This window comes from Octodon degus, unplaced genomic scaffold (assembly GCF_000260255.1).
Source record: "Octodon degus isolate 3935 unplaced genomic scaffold, OctDeg1.0 scaffold00321, whole genome shotgun sequence".
Lineage (NCBI taxonomy): Eukaryota > Metazoa > Chordata > Mammalia > Rodentia > Octodontidae > Octodon > Octodon degus.
Genome location: NW_004524897.1, coordinates 965,660 through 985,216, shown reverse-complemented (window position 1 = coordinate 985,216; position 19,557 = coordinate 965,660). Strand labels below are relative to the sequence as shown.

The window sequence follows — 19,557 nt, the reverse complement described above, 5'->3', positions numbered from 1 at the left end:
TCAATATATTATATTATAAATACTTTATTTATAATATCATATTAATTATATATTAATATTATTATTTTATAATTCAGTACATCCATCATGTGTTACAGTGGACTTACTAAAAGCATCTGTCTAGGGCTGGCCAGATAGCTCAAGGGACTAAAGCTCCTACTTAGGCAGAGTATAGCAGCTGGGGTTCGATCCGTGGTGTGCCATGCCTGCCCCGCCCCCCAGGACGCACTGATTGAGACTGCGCATGGTGGTATGCACCTGTAATCTCAGTACTTGGGAGGCTGAAAACAGGAGAATCACTATGAGTCTGATCTGTGGAGTGAGACCCTGTAGTCCCTGTACTAAATACATAAAATTAAAAGAATAATAATAAAAAATAAAAACACCTATCTGACTGACAATCTTAACTTGGCCTTGTTTTCAGGGTAGGAATTATAAGCATCCTGGAAAAAAAGTCATGCTGGGACTTATTTTCCAGTTAGGTCTTAACTTTGGGAGGAAATATGATAGGTAAATCTAATCTGTAGCCTAATCTGGTGCTCATTAATCATCCCCTGGACACAGCACCAATTTATTGAGTAGAATTCTCCTTTTTAAGGCTTGATGAATACAAGTACAAAAGGATGAACATAATTTCAAATGTTCATTTTTGTAAGTTTTCTTCTGAAAATTCTAAGTTCTATGTCAGCATGCCCTTTTTATTGTTCAACAATATCTTTATAATACTTTTAGCATGTTATATGTATTTTGTTAGTAAGTGCTTCACCTTGTACCATCAAATACTTGTCTTATCAGATTCTGAACAGCTCTAGGTATTACACAGTTTATTAAACTAGGAGATAGGATACATTAATGCTGTTTCAGTTTACTGATTAGCATTTTTCCAGAAAACAATAAGAATGATTTTAGTTTCTAAATACCTTATTACCACAAAACTATGACAACAAAAAACATTAGAATAAAAATATTAATATAATTACACAGTATTTATTAAGTAACAGTGTACAACTCCTTGCAATAGCGTATTTACTGTTTTCTTTTCCCTGAATCAACACAACTTAAGGTTGTTATAGATACTTAAACTATGCTAGTTGCTTCAGTACTTCTCTTTTATGCCCTCTGAACTTTATCCTAAATGCTCAAATCATCAACCTCCTAGCAAATCACAATGCTTTGTATTACTTGAGAATAAAATGGCATTTGTTCTACCACCTGACCATAAGTCTGAAACTGTAATATAATTAATTCCCATGTTAGAAAGGTAATATTGCCACCATTAGTGTATCTTTGACAGTATTGTCACTTCAACAGAGTCAGCACTATGTCAATAAGCATAATAATGGACTCAAGACTCATAGCGTAGGATTAGTGTTTAACTTTTTATCTGTATATGTCACCTGTCCTTACTTTAAGCGGTCATGTCCTGTCTAGAATGCCATCTTTATACATTGATGTAAGGTGTACCTTGGACTCTGTTCACCAGTTACCTTTAAAGAATGGATTTGTTTTTCAAAGTGAATCAGGATTCCAAAATATCACTAAAGATAGCATACAGTGATCCCCCCTGCCCTTAAAGGATATGTACCAAGACTACTATCTTAAAACTACTTGATCTTCACATCAGTTAACTATAATCAAACTCCAACTCAAATGTTTTCTAGGTGTGCTCCACATACAACACATATAGATCACATACAGCAACATCTCCCAGAGAGCTGGTTAAATCTATAAATTTCCAAACCCCGCAGTAAGCATACTAAGTCAGGCAACGAGACCCAGGGGTCTCAATGTTTTTGCAATTTTCTTGGGTAATGCTCATTCATATTGAAGTTTCAGGATCATTGATCCTAGTCTATTAAGTCAAAACTATTTTTTTTTTTTTGGCAGAACCGGAGATTGCACTCAGGCCCTTGCGCTTGCCAGGGAAGTGCTTATTCTACTGAGCCATCTCTCTGGCCCCAAAACTATTTTCAAAATAATATTTAAACATTATTTAACTTCTTCAATGTGTTTATATTTACTTGGATGATGTAAAATCTATGGTGAGTAAAAGTGCTGATATTGTAAAACAAATTAAGAAAGGATACCAAACTGTGTTAACTCGGTTCTCTACCCTGTGTACTTATAGGAGGAAAAAAAGTCAATTTCATCTAATAATGTTTTTTAAACATCAAAAAGAACAATTAATTTTCAACTCTATCCTGCACAATGTACATAAATGTATACTTCTGTATTATAAGAGAAGTAGACATAATCCACTTTTGCAGGACACTTCATTGCCTTGAATTCTTATATCAGGAAAACAGCATAAACTCAAATTCATGTAACATGGAATAAAAATGGTGAAATCAGTACTGATTCTGTGAAAATTCAGAAGATCATCAGTACCTACTTAGAAAATCTTTGCTCTCATAGGACAGGAAACATAGAAGAAATAGACAGATTCCTAGAAATTTATTGATTACCAAAGTGGAATCAAGATTATATAAAAAGTCTGACTAACCCAATATCAGTTAGTGAAATTGAAAACATCATTAAAAACTCAACAATAAAAAAATCTTTCTCAACTTAAAAAGCAAAAACTTAACAATGAAGAAAAGCCCATGAACTGAGGGCTGAATTCTTCAAGAAATTCAGAGAAGATTTAATGCCAATACTCCTCAAACTCTTTAGTGAAATTGTAATGGAAGCAATTCTCCCTTACTCATGCCTGGCAAAAAGTATTACCATGATATGCGAACAAGAGAAAGATCTTATCAAAAAACAGAACTGCAGCCTATTCTCCCTAATAGAAGACCAGGGACATAGCTCAGTGGCCTAAGCACCTGCCTGGCAAGTGGAAGGTCCCAAGTTTGATCCCTGGTACCCCACAAAAAAATACTCCCTAACGAACGTAGAAGCAGAAAATCTTTAATAAAATACTAGCAAATGGAATGCAGCAAATCAACAAGAATGTTATACACAATGACCAAGTGGAAATCATCCCAGAAATGCAAAGATAGTTCAACATATACAAATCAATAAATGTAATATACCATATCAATAGAGCCAAAGACAGAAATCACAGGATCATCTCAATAGATGCAGAAAAACATTTGACAAAGTCCAACACTCATTCATGATAAAAGCCCTACAGAAAATTGGAATAAATGGTCTTTACCTCAGTTGGATAAAAGCCATCTAGAACAAACTAACAGGCAATATCATACTAAATGCAGAAAAAATTAAAGACTTTCACTATAAAATCATGAGAAAGACAAGAATGCACACTCTCTCCATTCTTATTGAACATAGTCTTGAAAACTTTAGGCAAAGCAATTAGAAAAGTGAGGGAAATAAAAGAAGTAAGGATTGGAAAGGTAGAAGTAAGATTATCATTGTCACAGATGACATGATATTCTGCAAAGAAGAGCCCAAATTCTCCATCAAAAGACATGCAAATTTAATATTGAAATTCAGTATCATAGCAGGATACAAAGTCAACACTTAAAAATCAATAGCATTCCTGTACACAAACAACAGGGTCACTGGAAGAGAAATTAGGGAAAGAACACCTTTTACAGTAGCATCGAGCAAATGAAATACTTAGGAATCAATCTAACAAAAGAAGTAACAGATCTTATACATTGAAAATTACAGTACTTTGAGAAACAAGATTTAAACAAATGTCAGAAAATAGCAAGATACCTCTTGATGATGATAGGAAGAACCAATATTGTGAAAATGGCCATACTCCCAATACTGTTATACAGATTTAATTGAATCTCAAACACAATACCATAAGCATACTTCACAGATCTAGAGAAAAATCTTCTCAAGTTCATTGGAAACAGAATAAGCCTATAATAGCAAAGGCAATTCTGAGTAACAAAGGTGAGGCATGAGGCATCACAGTGCTTGACTTGAAATTATACTACAAAGCTACTGTGACAAAACCAACATGGTACTGATAAGAAAAACTAAACCTGAGGATCAATGGAATAGATTGGAATATGCAGACATAACTCCAAGCACACTCAGCCACCTTATCTTTGACAAAGTAGCCAAACATGTTCACTATAAAAAAGATAGCCTCTTTAATACACGATGCTGTAAATACTGCTTTCCATATGCCAAAGACAAAAACTAGACCCACCATGCACTAAAGTCAAAGGGAATTAAATTTCTAAATGTTAAAACAGAACCCCTAAATCTAATGGAAAGGAAAATAGGTAGAAATCCTGAAGGTATGGAGGTAGGTAGAGTGTTTATGAACAGCATCAATGGTCATTTGAGAAATGCAAGTTAGAACAACACCGAAATTCTATCTCAAGAAAGAATGGCTATCATCAAGAAATCAACCTATAACAAATACTGGAGGGGTTGTGGAGGAAAAGGAATCCTCTTCCACTGTTGGAGGGAATCTACACTGGGCCAGTCAGTGTGCAAATCAGTGTGGCATTTCCTCAAAAATCTAGGATTAGAGGTCCCTCTTGACCCAGCTATTCTCCTGCTGGGTATCATCCCTGAAGAATTAAAAACAGCATACCACAGTGATATATTTGCACCCATATTTATAACAGCACAATTGTGATAGCTAAATTTTGGAAACAACCCAAATGCCCATCAACTGTAGAAGGGATAAAGCAGATGTGGTATTTTCATATAATGGAGTACTACTCAGCTATAAAGGACAAACTTCAGATTTTCATATGTAAATGGATTCAACTAGGGACCATACTTACAAGGGAAATAAATCAGACTCACATGTGTAAACATTATATTGTCTCTCTAGTTTAAGTAACTGAAAGAGTAAACAAGATTTAAAATGTATGATAGATTATGAAGGGCAAAGAAACTGTTCAAAAGGAAAGAACAACTTTGATGTGGGAAAGGATAAAAGGTAGGGAAAAGAAAATATATACATAGGATAGCTAAGATAATTATACTACTAATTTGTATTATTTCATTGAAAAGAATGGGCTGTTTACAAACAAAATAAAAAGAACATTATTTGATTAATTTTGCATGGCTATGTCTTATAATAGGAGCAACTACTTCAAAGATAACAATATCCAATATATTAATCATTGTTATTTTCCTACTGCTTTGTTTTGAAATTCTGTATCATTATTTTTACTGTTTTTCTCTTTAAAATTATAAAAAGAAATTACAACGTATTGAGATTTTTTTTGAATTTAAGATCTTTTTTTTTAAATATAACTTTATTTATTTATTTATTTAGTGTGTGTGTGGCCAGTTCAACCCACCAGGGGACGGGGCTGGCTGGCATGTGGTGCTGGGGATTGAACCGCGGTCTCTGTTTTGCTTAGCTTAGCTTGTTCTAAGGAGGTGCTTTAGACCACTGAGCCATCTCACCAGCCCCTGAGTTTTGAATCATAGATATCTCTGTCTCTGTCTCTCTGTCTCTCTCTGTCTCTGTCTCTGTCTCTTGCTCACATCTACTGTATATAACTGCTCTATATAAATAGTTGCCTCTGCCTTATATGTTAGCTTTAAAAATGGTAATAATCAAAGATGATATTGATCACCTTCCCTCTCATAACCCTCACCCTTAAAATATGATTTATAATAAAACAAAATGTTAAGAATCATTGCTTTATAAAACAGCTAATTGGAACTATTATCTCTTATGCAACAGACTACAACTAAATGCTCATTGGAAGTGTCATGATATCTTGAAGAGTTGTACAGTAATAATATAATTTTTGTTCCCAGTGAATCATAGACATGTATTTCCAGATACGTTTTTTGTCACATAAATATTACCCATTGTTAGAAGCTAGGGACATCTCAAATGGTAGACTTTCTACTGGCTTTTTGGGGCACTCCATCTAAGGGCACACACCACTATGGTGGTGGAAGTGGTATTGGAGGTCCCAGCACCAGAAGGAACTGTTTCCACATAGTACCCTCAGTGTAAGATCCCCGTTATGCTATATCCTCATCTTTCCATAGAAGGAACAGTTGTACTTGGCATCCTGGCTGAGTTGAAGTATCTTCAGCTTTTTGAAGGGAGGTACTATAGCAGGTCCCCAATTCACTGAAGATTCTGACTTTTTTGGTGATTTGGCAATGAGGAAAGAACTAGGCCCAAACTTAGAGAGCTATTTCCATAAAAATTTTTAATAAAGCATTTATATATTTATTTAATTTGATAAAATGCGATGATAAAACTTTTTTTTTTACTTCAGAGAACTTCTATGGTGCAGTCAATTTAAGAAGCTTAAATTTGGTTCTTCTATGACTGGAAATGGTCCTCAACAAAACATATTGTCACAAAACAAAACTTTGAAGACAAAGAGGCTAGTTTGCCTTAAAAATTTAGACTTTTATTTTGTTTTGTTTTATAAAAGCACCATTTAGGAGTGTTGATAAGCATTGGTATCCTTCTTTGAAATAGTTGTCCTTCCTCTCTTGCACAAAAATCCTAAGGGAAAACCTGAGCCCTGAAAATATACTAAGAACAAAATGAATATTCAAAAGTCTACTTGAATTGGTTCCAGGTTTTTCTAGTGGAAGAAATGTTTGTTATGTTGGAACTCTTCACAATTAGATCTTGTTCATTCTAAAAATCAGTGAATTCCAAAATTCTGACCCTACTGTATGGTCAGAATATGTAGGCAGTATTGAATATGAGCTTAGGTTTAGAATAATTAGTTTGGCCTTCAGTTGCCCTTATTACTTGTATTGTTGCTGTTGGTTTTTTTTTTGTTTGCTTATTACATGTTTGCAGTACACAATGATTACATTCGTCATAGGGAGCTAGTACATGCACATAACACATTTCATTATTTTTATGTTACTTTCACCTCCTGTGTAAGTCACTCATTGTTACTACTTGTTTTTTTCTACTATTTTTTAGATTAATTTTTATTTTAATAAAGAGTCATAGATTCTCCATTTTTTTTTTTTTTTTTTGGTGGAACTGGGGATTGAACTCAAACCCTTGAACTTGCCAGGGAAGCACTTATTCTGCTGAGCCATCTCCCCGGCCCCCCATGTTTTTTTCTACTATCAAGGGTAGAAAATTGGGGCCGGGGAGATGGCTCAGCGGAACAAGTACTTCCCTGGCAAGTGCAAGGGCCTGAGTTCAATCCTCGGTTCCACAAAAAAAGAAAAAAAAAAGAGTAGAAAACTGGTTGAAAGAGACACTAGAGAAGCTCTCCTTGTCTCCATATGTTTTGTGTTTGCAAGGTATGTTAGAAATGCTATCATTATACTTATAATGTTTCACGTATTGAAAAATGCTTTAGTTTATTTTACATTTTGACACAGGCTAATTTTTAGCTGTTGAGGGGAGACTTCACTGTGTATTGAGCCCAGAGCCTTTGGACTGAAAAGAATCTTCAGTCCTTTTTTTATTTTTTCTTTTGAGGCAGAGACTCACAAATTTGCCCACATTAGGCTTAAGCTTTCACTCTTCCTGCCTCAGCCTCTTAGAGTTCTGGGATTACAGATATGCACCACAATGCTAAGCAGCACGAATTAATACTAAATATAAGGAAAACAGGCCCAGAAGCACAGAATTTACTACATGGTTGATACCTAAGAAATACGTATTTAAGGAATTTGTGTTCACAAGAAAAGATTATACTGAAGTCACAATATCATTAACTTTTTGAAAGAAATGAATGTAGTTGACCACCAGCATAATCCTAGATCAAATATGTGTGCATTATAAATACTAAATAGAAAATGTCCCTCATAGTGCTTGGAATATATACCATTTTCACTAACGGTTCAATTTGATGACTTGGAGTTCCATCAGCCTGTTTCTTACCTTTGTTCCCAAGATACATGCCAAAACATTTTTGCATTGTTGAACATTTGAAATTGGAGTCTTTATTCTGCTGCCAATTAGTCACTATTTATTTCTAATGTGTCCCTTCTCCTACAGTCCTTTAAATAGTTGAGTAAAAATGGGATAAATTTGAGCCACTTTTGCAATTGGTAATGACTTTAGCTAGGAAACTTATAGATTCCTTATAGCATTAGACTCTATAAATACTCCATAAATGTATAGTTTCAAGATAAGTGTTAAGTTGTACTGATCCAAGGAATTGTGTTTAAGAAATGAAGATTATTGTTGTGCATTAAATTATCAAATATAGCATGTTGTAAATACACTGGTATAGAAATGACAGATACTTCTACTATTAAACTTTGTTTTGTTTTATTTTGTTTTGCCATACCAAGGATTGAACTTGGGACCTTGCACTTGCCAGGCAAGCACTTAGGTCACTGAGCTATGCCCCCAGCCCTTACATTTTGAAAATGTATAAGATACAACACAGTAACATTTATTAATAAAGCCTCAGTTTATATCTATGAGACAGATAAGACTTTATTTTACTGAAAAAATAAAACAAAATTTCGCAATAAAATAATAGAATAACAATAGTTAATGAATTGCATATTGTTATGTTCAAAGTAGATACTCAGAGTAAAGATATGGGCTTAAAAATAAGATTTGGAAATAAAAATTCTCCAAACAATATTAGTAAAAACTTTTTCTTTAATTGAAATAAAAGAAACTGATAGTATAACTATCTTATATTTTTTGTTTACCCCTTCCCCCACCCTAATTCCTCCTTCCTCTTAAAGTTTCTTCCCATTTCACAACATTTATTGTAAATGTTACAACTTATTTACTCTGAGTCTCTCCCAGCAGGAAGACAATATGATGTTTATACATATGAGTCTGGTTTATTTCACTTATGAATACGGTCCCAAATTGCATCCATTTACTTACAAATGCCTAAATTTAACCTTATTTGTGGATAAGTAATATTCTAGTGTATAAAAATACATCTTTCTTATCCATTCCTAAGTTGATGATCATTTGGGTTGTTTCTAAGTTTACCTATTACAAATTGTGCTGCTATAAACATTGGTGCATATATACCTTTTAATTCTTCTGAGATGATACCCAGAAGGGGCTGGGTCGAACGGAACCTCTAATCCTCGTTTTTTGAAGAATCTCCACTGTGATTTTCAAACTGATTGCCCCAGTCTACACTCCCACCAACAGTGGAGAAGGGTTTCTTTTCCCTATATCCCATTCAGCATTTTTACTGGTTGATTTCTTGATGGTAGCAATTCTTTCTTGAGTGAGGTAGAATCTCAGTGTTGTGTTAATTTACATTTCTCAAATGACCAGTGATATTCAATATTTTTTCATATTTTTTTCATTTATATTTCTTCATTGGTGGAGTGTATGTTCATCTCAGTTGCCTATTTTTGGAAGGGTCTTTAAATTTTGGGGGTCTGATTTTTTTTAATTCTTTATATGTCTAAATAGAAGTCCTTTGTTGGTTAAATTTCTTCCCACTCTGTAGGTTGTCTTTTCACACTCTGTTGTTGATTTCTTTTGATGTACAAAAACTTTTTAATAATAAATGATACCAGTTGTTGATTCTTTGTAGTTTCATTGCATGCCATGTGAGTTTTGTTCATAAAGTCTCTAACTATCCCTAAGTCTTCAAGATTTCTTCCTATCATCTCTTCCAACAGATTTATTGTTTTTGTTTTAATATTTAGATTTTTTATCCATTTTGACTGTTCAGTACATGGTGGTAGGCATCAATCTAATTTTAGTCTGTGACCTGTAGAAGGCCAGTTTTTCCAGCACCTTTTCTTAAAGAGGCTATCTTCTAGTGAACGTGTTTTGCCCCTTTGTCAAAGATAAGGTGGCTGAGTGTGTAAAGAGTTGTGTCTGTATCTTCTAATCTGTTCTCCTGATCCTGAGGATTATTTAAAGACAGATAAGCTTTTCACTAATAATACTTACAGTTTGTCTTAATGAATTTGCCTAACACTCCAGGAAAGAAAAGGGTATAAAAGGTCTCACAATGATCTTTTAAACAATTTCATATTGAAAGAGATAAAAATCTTCAGTGACAGATATTCTGTGATTTAGGTTTAGGTGTTTAGTTGTTTGCTGTCCAAATAATCATTATTAACAAATTTTCTTCTCTTTTTCAAGATATGTGCTATGTGTTTAGAAAAAAAAGATAATAGTTGATTTGAAGATTCCATAAGGGTTCAAGAACTATAGTCATGTTTCATTGTAGGTCCTTAGAAACCTAACACTACTTCCTTCAGGCAGAAGCTACAACCCAATGTTCTACAGTAAATCTCACAACAGTGTAAGTGTGTGCGTTTTGTTTTGCAGTGCTGAGGATTGAACCTAGAGTCTCACACATACTCATGAGTATTATACCACTGACCTACATCTCTAGCTCTGTAAATATTCTTTTTAAGGCTCACTAAACAATTTTGCTAAGGGCCAGAGAGATACCTCAGTAAAATAAGCGTTGCCTGGCAAGCACAAGGCCCTGAGTTCAATCCATGGTATCGCAAAAAAAAAAAAAAAAAAAAATCAGTTTTGGACCGGGGAGATAGTTCAGTAGAATAAGCACTTGCCTGGCAAGATGAAGGTCCTGAGTTCAATCCCCAGTAACGATAAAAAAAAATTTGCTAACATGCTTCCCTTACTAGTTTTTAGATGAAGAATACTACTAATTTGAGAAATATCAAAAACATTAAAGTAAATTTTATTTTACAAATATTGGACATTGAAGGAAAATAATATATATAAAGACATTATACTAATCAGTTTGGAAAGTGATCTGGAAATGATTTTTTCTACTACTAGCCCATGATAATACATGTGTAAAATGCATCTCACTCTCTTAGATCATATTATTCCTAGGGGTGAAAGGTTAATCTACAGAATATATATTCTTTTTTATGAGCAGAATATATTTATTGAGAGAAAGAAAGCTCCTGTCCAAGAGAGGGACAGGAGGGGGGCCCGAGCAGGTAGTTTCCCCCCAGAATATATATTCTTAATTGTCTAAAGGGTAAGGACTATATTTTATTACTGTGTATGGCTGCATAACCTAGCACAGTACTGGGAATTTTTTTTTTAGATTCTCAAAAAATACTTAATGGATAAGCCAAGTACTTACTGCCTATATTCTGTGTAACTGATCCACAGAAGGTTAATTAAAGCATACACAGTGTTTATTGTTACTGTTTTAATCAGGCAAGCTATGCAACCCACATTTTGCTTCTTAAACCTGGCACTTTCAAAATGAGATAGCTGCACCCAGGCTTAGGGGTGTATGACTGTAATCTTAGCACTCTGGAAGATTGAGGCAGCAGGATTTCAAGTCTAAGCCCAAACTGGGCTACTTATTCAGTTAGCAAGAACTAGTCTCATAATTTAAAAAAAGTAAGATTGATTATATATATATATATATATATATATATATATATCCCCAATTTAATCAACAGTACATTAAAAGAAAAATAAAGATTAAAAGAAAAATAAAGATTAAAAAATAGGTAGTTCCAAACCTTGTATAAGAGTATATATATTAATACATTAACATTCTGGGAACATTTTTTTTTCATTCTAGGAATATTTGAGGAAATAACAACAATGTTACTGTTACTGATCAGAAAATTCTGCAAAATAAGTGACAGATTCAATAACATAGGTTTGTTATCTGTTAATTGGACTTGTCTGCTTGAACTCTACTGAACTCTCATTTTGAAAAATCTGTTTTCATGGGCACTGAAGAAGTGCTTTGTGTTTCTCTAGGAATGGAATAGTACTTCCTTACTCTTTCAAATAAGTAAAAGGTTCTATTATAATTATCCCTTTAAAAGAATGACATTCTTGATTTTTTTATGGATTTAATAAAGGGTCAAAAAAATAAAAATAAAAATAAATATAAAGGGTCTACAGGGTCTCAGTACACAGATCAGACTTGTAGTGATCCTACCAAGCTCTGGGATTATAGGCACGTGCCACCACACGCAGTCTCAATCAATGGCTTAGGGTGCTCTGGGGCTGCGGCCAGCACAGCAGTCTGGGAATTAAACCCTTGGCCCCTGGGTCTGCCTAAACAGGCGCTTTAATCTGCTGAGCTATCTGGCTGGCCCTAAAAATGCCATTCTTTTGTTTCTAAATCTTCCTTAAAGTTCCTAACATTTTAATGTGTGTATTTTAAATGTTTACTTCACTTTCTATTTCACAACACAATAGAAATCAAGGAAACTAAATGTTCAAAATAAATTCTGAAAAAAAATGAATTTGATACCCTGTGCCAAAAAAATTAAAACCTAAGAACTAAATTCAGACTATGACCATGTACATTTTGCTTATGATAAATGGCTAGCCATATATACATATTGTTTTGTGATCCTTAAAAAGAATATTTACAGGGCTATGGATGTAGGTCAGTGGTAGAATGCTCATTAGTATGTATGAGACTGTAGGTTCAATCCTCAGCACTGCAAAACAAAACACACACACACACACACACACACACACACACACAGTGAATGATTTTAGTATAAAATGTTTAGGATTAGCTTAAGCATTGTAACATCCCATTTCCAGTATTATAAGGACATGGAAAAGCTTGAGGAAAAACAAAGCTCAGCAAGGCCTGCTTTACCAACAGACACACATACAAACACAAACACGTATACCCCCAACCACAATAGATTTTTTCCCTCCTATCTGCACCACAAAAAAAAATCTATTCTTTTTTGGAATATCAAATACATATCTTATTTTGTAGTTTTCCACAGGGTAGCAAGTAGAAAACAAAATTAATTTGGAATTGTATATAGAAATTGGCTTGAAATGTAGATATGTGTAACAAATAACCAAAGTTAATTATTATGAGTTAAATTTTGAATTGTATTTTACATATATAAGTTCTGGCCTGTAACATCTAGATAAGCTGGAGCCTACTTGTTTAGTCAGTTGTACCATTTCTTCCAAATTCCACATTCATGTGATCATGGTAGGAGTATTTACAACACAGTGCAAATCATGGCTTCCTCTGGTCCTAAGAGCTGGTTGTTAAACTCTTACTGTGGCATCCTTGAGTGTACCTAATTAATTCTCATTTTAAAGGTCAAAGGATAGCTTTAAGTTTTATTGAAGTTATAAAACTAATGTACAATAGTGATGAAAATCAGAGGCAGTAGAGCCAGATTGTCGTGAGTTCAAATACCAGCTCTGTACTTACTAGTTTGGACTGTGCTAGGCAAATTAGTCAACATTATCTTTAATGGAAACAACAGCAATGCTTGCCTTAAAGGGTTGAGGTAAGAATTAAGTATGTTAAGGACTCAGTTTCTGATCGTATCTGACAACCTCAGTTATCCAGGGTACAGGAAGTAAACTAAACTGTCACTGAGAAACCAATATAAATGTCAGAGGGCACTTCTGTGAAAGCCTTTAAATGCTTTCTGGAAGCCTGTTTTACTAATTCTGTAGACCAAAGCTAGACTTTTTTCTGATCCAACAGTAGATTAGAAGCATAAAGTTAGAAAATAAGGAAGTTGCTACTAGAACCAACAAGTGAGAATCTTCTTCCCTCAAAGAAAATTGCCCAATCTGAGAATTAAAAAATGAGTCAGAGTGGATGATCTGTAAGATCCTTTCAGCTCCAAAAATGTATGACTTCATAATAGTTTGGAGATAAATACGCTTACTGCATTAACTAATAGCTTATAAAGATGATCTGATGTCAGTAATAAATAAGAATACAGATATCCTAGTTAAGGAAATAAGGTAATATTAGATTACATTTTTAAATGTCCATTCAAAATTGTTACTTATTATAGCACTTTATGGGATAAAAACATTTTTGCGTACTATAGAGCTGATAATCAGATTACCTATAAACTTCACATCAGTCCCCTGGAGCAAGAGTTTTATACTCATGAGATCATCTAACATATTAGGGTGGTTTTCTTTCGCAGTGTTTTTTTTTTTTTTTAGAACAGACTGTAGGGCCTATGTGTCCTTTTGAAGCTGTGCTTCACAATAAGAGCTTATCCTAGTATTCTTCTTTTTTCCATCTATGCAACTTAACTACAATCATCCTTTTTTAATAAAGTAAGCCTCACAATAAATAAAACCACAGCAGTATATTTTGTTTTGCTAAATTTCCTTGAAATTTATTTTAAGCATTTTGTCAAAACTTTTAGTTTTTAATATAAATAAAATTTTTGTGGTTGTAATATTTAGGTTATAAATCATTCAAATTGAAGTAAAAAAGTACCAGGACATTGATAATTAAGGCTGTTTAGGAATCTAGGTATTTTTATAAAGGAAATCACTTGTAGATATTTAATCAGTACAAGATATATATTTGTTAGCAGAAAAATTCTGTATTTGTACTCAAATGTATTTTCTGTTAATCTGTGCAATGAATGCTTTGTATAAATCAAATACTTTTGGGCTAGATACATTTTTTTAGAAGATGAACCTAGCCAAGTATACTTGACAACCTAGCCAAGTATACTAGACCAAGTAAAAGATGCAAACTGTGTATTTTAAAACTTAATTGTGTAAAAATTGTTTAAATTAAATATTTGTGTAAAGCTGTTTGTTACTTGTAAATTTTATTTATGTGAAACTTCTAACTTCTTAACAATAGCAGATGAAGAAAGGGATTACTGGGTAATCAAGAGACTTTTTTGCCCTTAAAAGGTTCTTAATTTGGAAATGCATTAAAGCATGCCTTTTGAGATACAATGCAAAATGAAGTACTAGATAGAGCTTAAAAACGAAGTGACAACTAAACAAAGACAGAACATTTACTTTCTCACTTGGAATTTAGAAATACTATCTGGGGGCAACATTTGAATTGGTGCTTGAGTTACAAATATGTAGACATGTAGGAGAGAAAGGACTGTTACAGAAGATAGAGGACACTTTAGGAACTGAGTGGGAAGCAGGAACAAAGAGAGTTATGAAAAGTGAATGGCAACAGGCTGTCCCATATGACTGTATCTGAATATTGATGAGGCTTGAATGTAGCAGAGAGATTTAAAACTGGAAAAATCAGTTGAGACAGGATCACATAAGGCTTCACAAAAGAAGTCAGGGAGTCAGGATTTAATGAGTAATAAAGAATTACTAAAGGCTTCAAAGCAAGGAAGAGGCATGATTCAAACAAGTAATGGCAAGAGTCAAACAAGGAAGATAAACTTACATGAAACTTAAGGAGAGAGATAATACTGGATGGAAGGCAACAAGTTAGGAAATTAGTGAGCTAGTAGAGACAAGGAAATTGTGACGACCTGTACTAAGACGGTAGAGAGAGATAAAAAGATCTCATCATGATAGACACAAAGAAAACAAGCAGGCAGTACGTGACTAAGTAGGTGTGCACTTAGATTCAAACATAATTCTGTGGTTACTGAAACAGATGACCAGAAAGATTGTGATACCATTAAATGTGATTGGGATCACTGGAGAAGGAATAAGTTTGAGATAACTGCAAGGGTATAGGGAGAAGAAGGTATAACCTAATGTTTAGAAATGTCTCTTATGTATAAATCATCTAATTCAAGAGAATTTTTAATGTAATGATAATATATAGTGTATATGAACATGGATTATGAGGACTGAAACACAGCATTGTTCTTGATATGCAGATAATGTGCATTTCTTGACTATCTTTTTAAAAATCTCCATCAGACCACAATGGCCAGTATGTTCCAGAGCATTCACACTAGCCACTAACCTCATATCTTCTTAAAAAATAATTTATTTTTATTAGCTAAAATACCTATTAAAAGTTTACATCTTTAATTTAAAGAGAAATCTTTGTAATTAAACTATATTCCAAAGCTTGAATTTTTAAGAATTATCTATGCTTTCAAAGATTATGTAGGCTATAAGATCAAAAATAAATACCACTGTTAGAAATTTAAATCCCACAGAAAAATAGAAAAAGAGTCACTCTCTTGGGGGCTGGGGAGATAGCTCAGTAGAATAAGTGCTTGCCTGGCAAGTGCAAGGACCTGAGTTCAATCCCAGATTCTGAAAGAAAAAAAAGAGTCACTCTCTTGAAAAACTACCACTTCTCCAGAAGATACTGGCTTAAAAATTAACTTATCTTCATATTGGAAAAAAATATACCAGAAATTATCTACATTTCAGGTTCCTACATTTCAGATTCCTTCACTCCCCATTTCACTGAGATTTTCCCCTATGTAAATGAGAACAGAGTGAGTCATTAATCTGTTTCAGATGGAGTATTTACACATTAGTCAGTAGTGTTATAAAAGAGTTTAACTAAATGGCTTTTGTAATATAAAATAGTATTTTTTGGAACTTTAAGAATCTGAAATGATCCTCTTGTAATATATTTTTCAAATAATAATTTCAGATAAGAAGAGGAACAAAACTAATGTACTGTGAGGTATTTTTATTTGGTCTGATCTTTTGAAGACTTTAGTACTAAGAACTTTAAATTTAAGAAGTTACTTGGGGGGCTGGGGAGATGGCTCAGTGGTCTAAAGCACCTACTTAGAACAAGCTTAGCAAAGCACAGGGACTGCGGTTCAATCCCCAAGCACCACATGCCAGCCAGCCCCGCCCCCTGGTGGGCTGAGATGGCCACACACACACACACACACACACACACACACACATAAATAAAAAAAAATTTTTTAAAAAGAAGTTACTTGGGTAATATACAATGTACCTTTCCAGTTAAGATTTGTACTCTAAACTTGATCATTAAAGTGTGAATACTATTTTAATATTGTACCTTTGTGTTTAAATTGTAGTCTAAAGGTCTTTTTACAGTCTTGTTTGTGCATGTTTGTTTATTTCAAATTGGAGTTTGATCATTAACCTAGAGGAGTACCTTACCTAATAGCAGCAGGAGGTTTCTCTGGTGAGCAATATTTTAATATTCAAAGAACTCCATTCTTTTACTAAGATTATTGATCTTAGGTCACATAAACTAGAAAGAATCTAAACTTTGATAAGCATTGGAATAGAATTCTCGGAATATTGGAAAAGATGTTTGTCTTATTCTCCCCCCAACCAAAAAAAAAATCTGTATTTGAGAATAGAAAGAGGGCTAATTGATTTAAGACTTGCCCTTAATTAGTTCTGAGTAAGAAGACACATTTATACCCATTCTATGTTATTTGCCTTTATAACCTATCAGGTCCATGTAATACATTAGAGTATCTTGGACAAATTTTATGTTGTATTTCAGGACACAGAAATATGGTACAACACGGATATATGGTCACCTTATAAGTATGAAAGTGTATAGAATAGATGTTTTTGTATTTTGCAAATCTTAGATTTCTTAGAATGTAAGTCCTATTTTCTACCAGCTAGGGACTGTTTGTTACTAAGCAAGCCTTCATTTAAGACTCAAATTGAGGGGCCGGGGAGATGGCTGAGTAGGATAAGCGCTTGACTGGCAAACACAAGGATCTGAGTTCAATTCCTGGATTCCCCCCCAAAAAAAAAAGACTCAAATTGGGCCATAAAAGCAATTAATCAGTTGCATTATAGTCAATTAGTCTGAAGATGGGGCAAGTATCTGTTGTATATAATAATATCCTTAATGACCTATGAACTCTTTAGGATTAGTAACAGAGTCTAAATGTTTGTATCCCCTACAAATTACTTATACATCCGGTGCTCAATATGTGTTAATACAAAATAAATGTTAATAAATGAATATCAATCTTTTGTCTTGCTGGATCTCATTTTAAATCATTTTAGCAATTAAATTTTTATGTTAAAAATATCTCATTCAAACAATTTATTTTCTTTTCCAGGTGCAGGAGACATTGTTGCAATCATGATTGGCAATCTTAAAGGAACAAAAATTCTGCAATCTATTCAAAGAGGCATACAAGTAACAATGGTCATCGAAGTAGGGAAAAAACATGGCCCATGGGTGAATCACTATTCAATTTTCTTTGTTTCCGTATCCTTTTTTATTATTACGGCAGCAACTGTGGGATATTTTATCTTTTACTCAGCTCGAAGATTACGGAATGCAAGGGCTCAAAGCAGGAAGCAGGTTAGTAATACTCCTTTCTTCTAATTTATAATATTTTTACTCTTTTAATGATAATTTTCACATATTTTAATATACTTCAGTTGCTAGGCAATGATTTATTCATGTTTGGTCAAATCTAAAAGTTTTTTAAAAGTATGTTAGCTTCCATCTTTTCAAATCTTCTATGTATTATAATTTGTCCTGCTTAGCAAAATCTTTAACATGTTGATAGTGAGTACAGCCAACATTTAATTATATCAAGCAACTTTTTCAGACATTCCTTTCATTATTATTTTTTTTCTTGGCGGAACCGGGGATTGAACTCAGGCCCTTGTGCTTGCCAGGGAAGCGCTTAATCCACTGAGCCATCGCCCCGGCCCCCTAACATTTAATTATAACTTGTACAAATACATATGTTCTCTTAAATAAACATGTCTCTAAATTATAAAAGCATTTTATACTCAATAAAAAATTTCAGAAAGTAGAGGAAAACCCTTTCATAAAACCAAATATAACAAAATAACTGTAGTCACTGCCCAAATGTAAGGCACTCTTTTTTTTATATGTATATTTGCATATGAAAGTGAAACAGAGAAAAGATATTAGACTGAATTTCATGAGAAAACAGGTTTAAAGATCTAGTTGTGATAGTTAAGATAGTTATGTAGGTAGTTTCTCTTGGTTCATTGAAAAGAAAGATTTGTGCTAGTATTGTTTAAATAAGAAATCATGCCTATATTTTGTACTCTGAATAACCACTATGAAGACAACAATAGGGGCTGGTGAGATGGCTCAGTGGTCTAAAGCACCTACTTAGAACAAGCTAAGCCAAGCAAAGCACAGGGACCGCGGTTCAATACCCCAGCACCACATGCCAGCCAGCCCTGCCCCCTGGTGGGCTGAACTGGCCACACACACACACATAAATAACTAAAATTGAAGTCAACAATATACAGTATATTAATTATTGTCTCTCCTACTAACTTGTTTTGAAACTCTGTTCTATTGTTAGTTTTTCTCTTTAAAATAAAAATGATCTCCTTGTTCTTGATATAATGCTAAGCTCTAAACCAAGTTACATACTCGTATTTTTTACCATATTGTTATATCAATTTATAAAATGATACAAAATATAGAAAGAAGAAAACAAAAATATCAAAGAATTATTAAAAAGCAAAATTCCTGTAAGTCTGTGTCATTGATCTTCTTACCAACAAAATGTCCCTCACTCCCTTCGTTCCTTTTCTTTAATTCACCTAAAATTTTGGAGCCACATCTGTGCATACATTTTCTGTCCCCTTTGTCCCTCTTTTTGTTATATAGCTTTCCCTTTGGCATCCATGGGTGATTGATTTCAAGACCTTCCCATAGGTACAAAATATGCAGATGTGCAAGTACCTCATAATATGGGGTAGTATTTTATTAGAACCTATGCATATTTTTTTCTTTCACCTCTGATTTTATTTTATTTTCAAAATTTTATTGATAAACAGATAGCAATGAGACAGTTTCAAATCAAATCGAAAGTACAGTTTCAACAAATAATACACTGCATATATTCTTCTTAGTGGTTAATTGCTGTACAAGATGCGGACTTGGGATCCTATTTACAAACACCATTAGAACAAATCATTCTATTCATTAAGAGAATGCAACTATATATCTATCCTAACCACTTTGAATACACAGATAC

The 19,557-nt window shown here is 33.6% G+C and overlaps 1 protein-coding gene across 2 annotated transcripts in view; it reads left to right on the top strand.

Annotated features, from left to right (window-relative positions):
* The window catches only part of Rnf128 (ring finger protein 128, E3 ubiquitin protein ligase), a 117,083-nt gene that overhangs the window by 67,828 nt on the left and 29,698 nt on the right, over window positions 1-19,557 (top strand). For both annotated transcript variants that reach the window (XM_004647726.2, XM_004647725.2), the window contains exon 2: window positions 17,638-17,885. In XM_004647726.2, coding sequence (XP_004647783.1) covers window positions 17,638-17,885 — 248 coding nt within the window. The remainder of the gene's footprint in view (window positions 1-17,637; window positions 17,886-19,557) is intronic.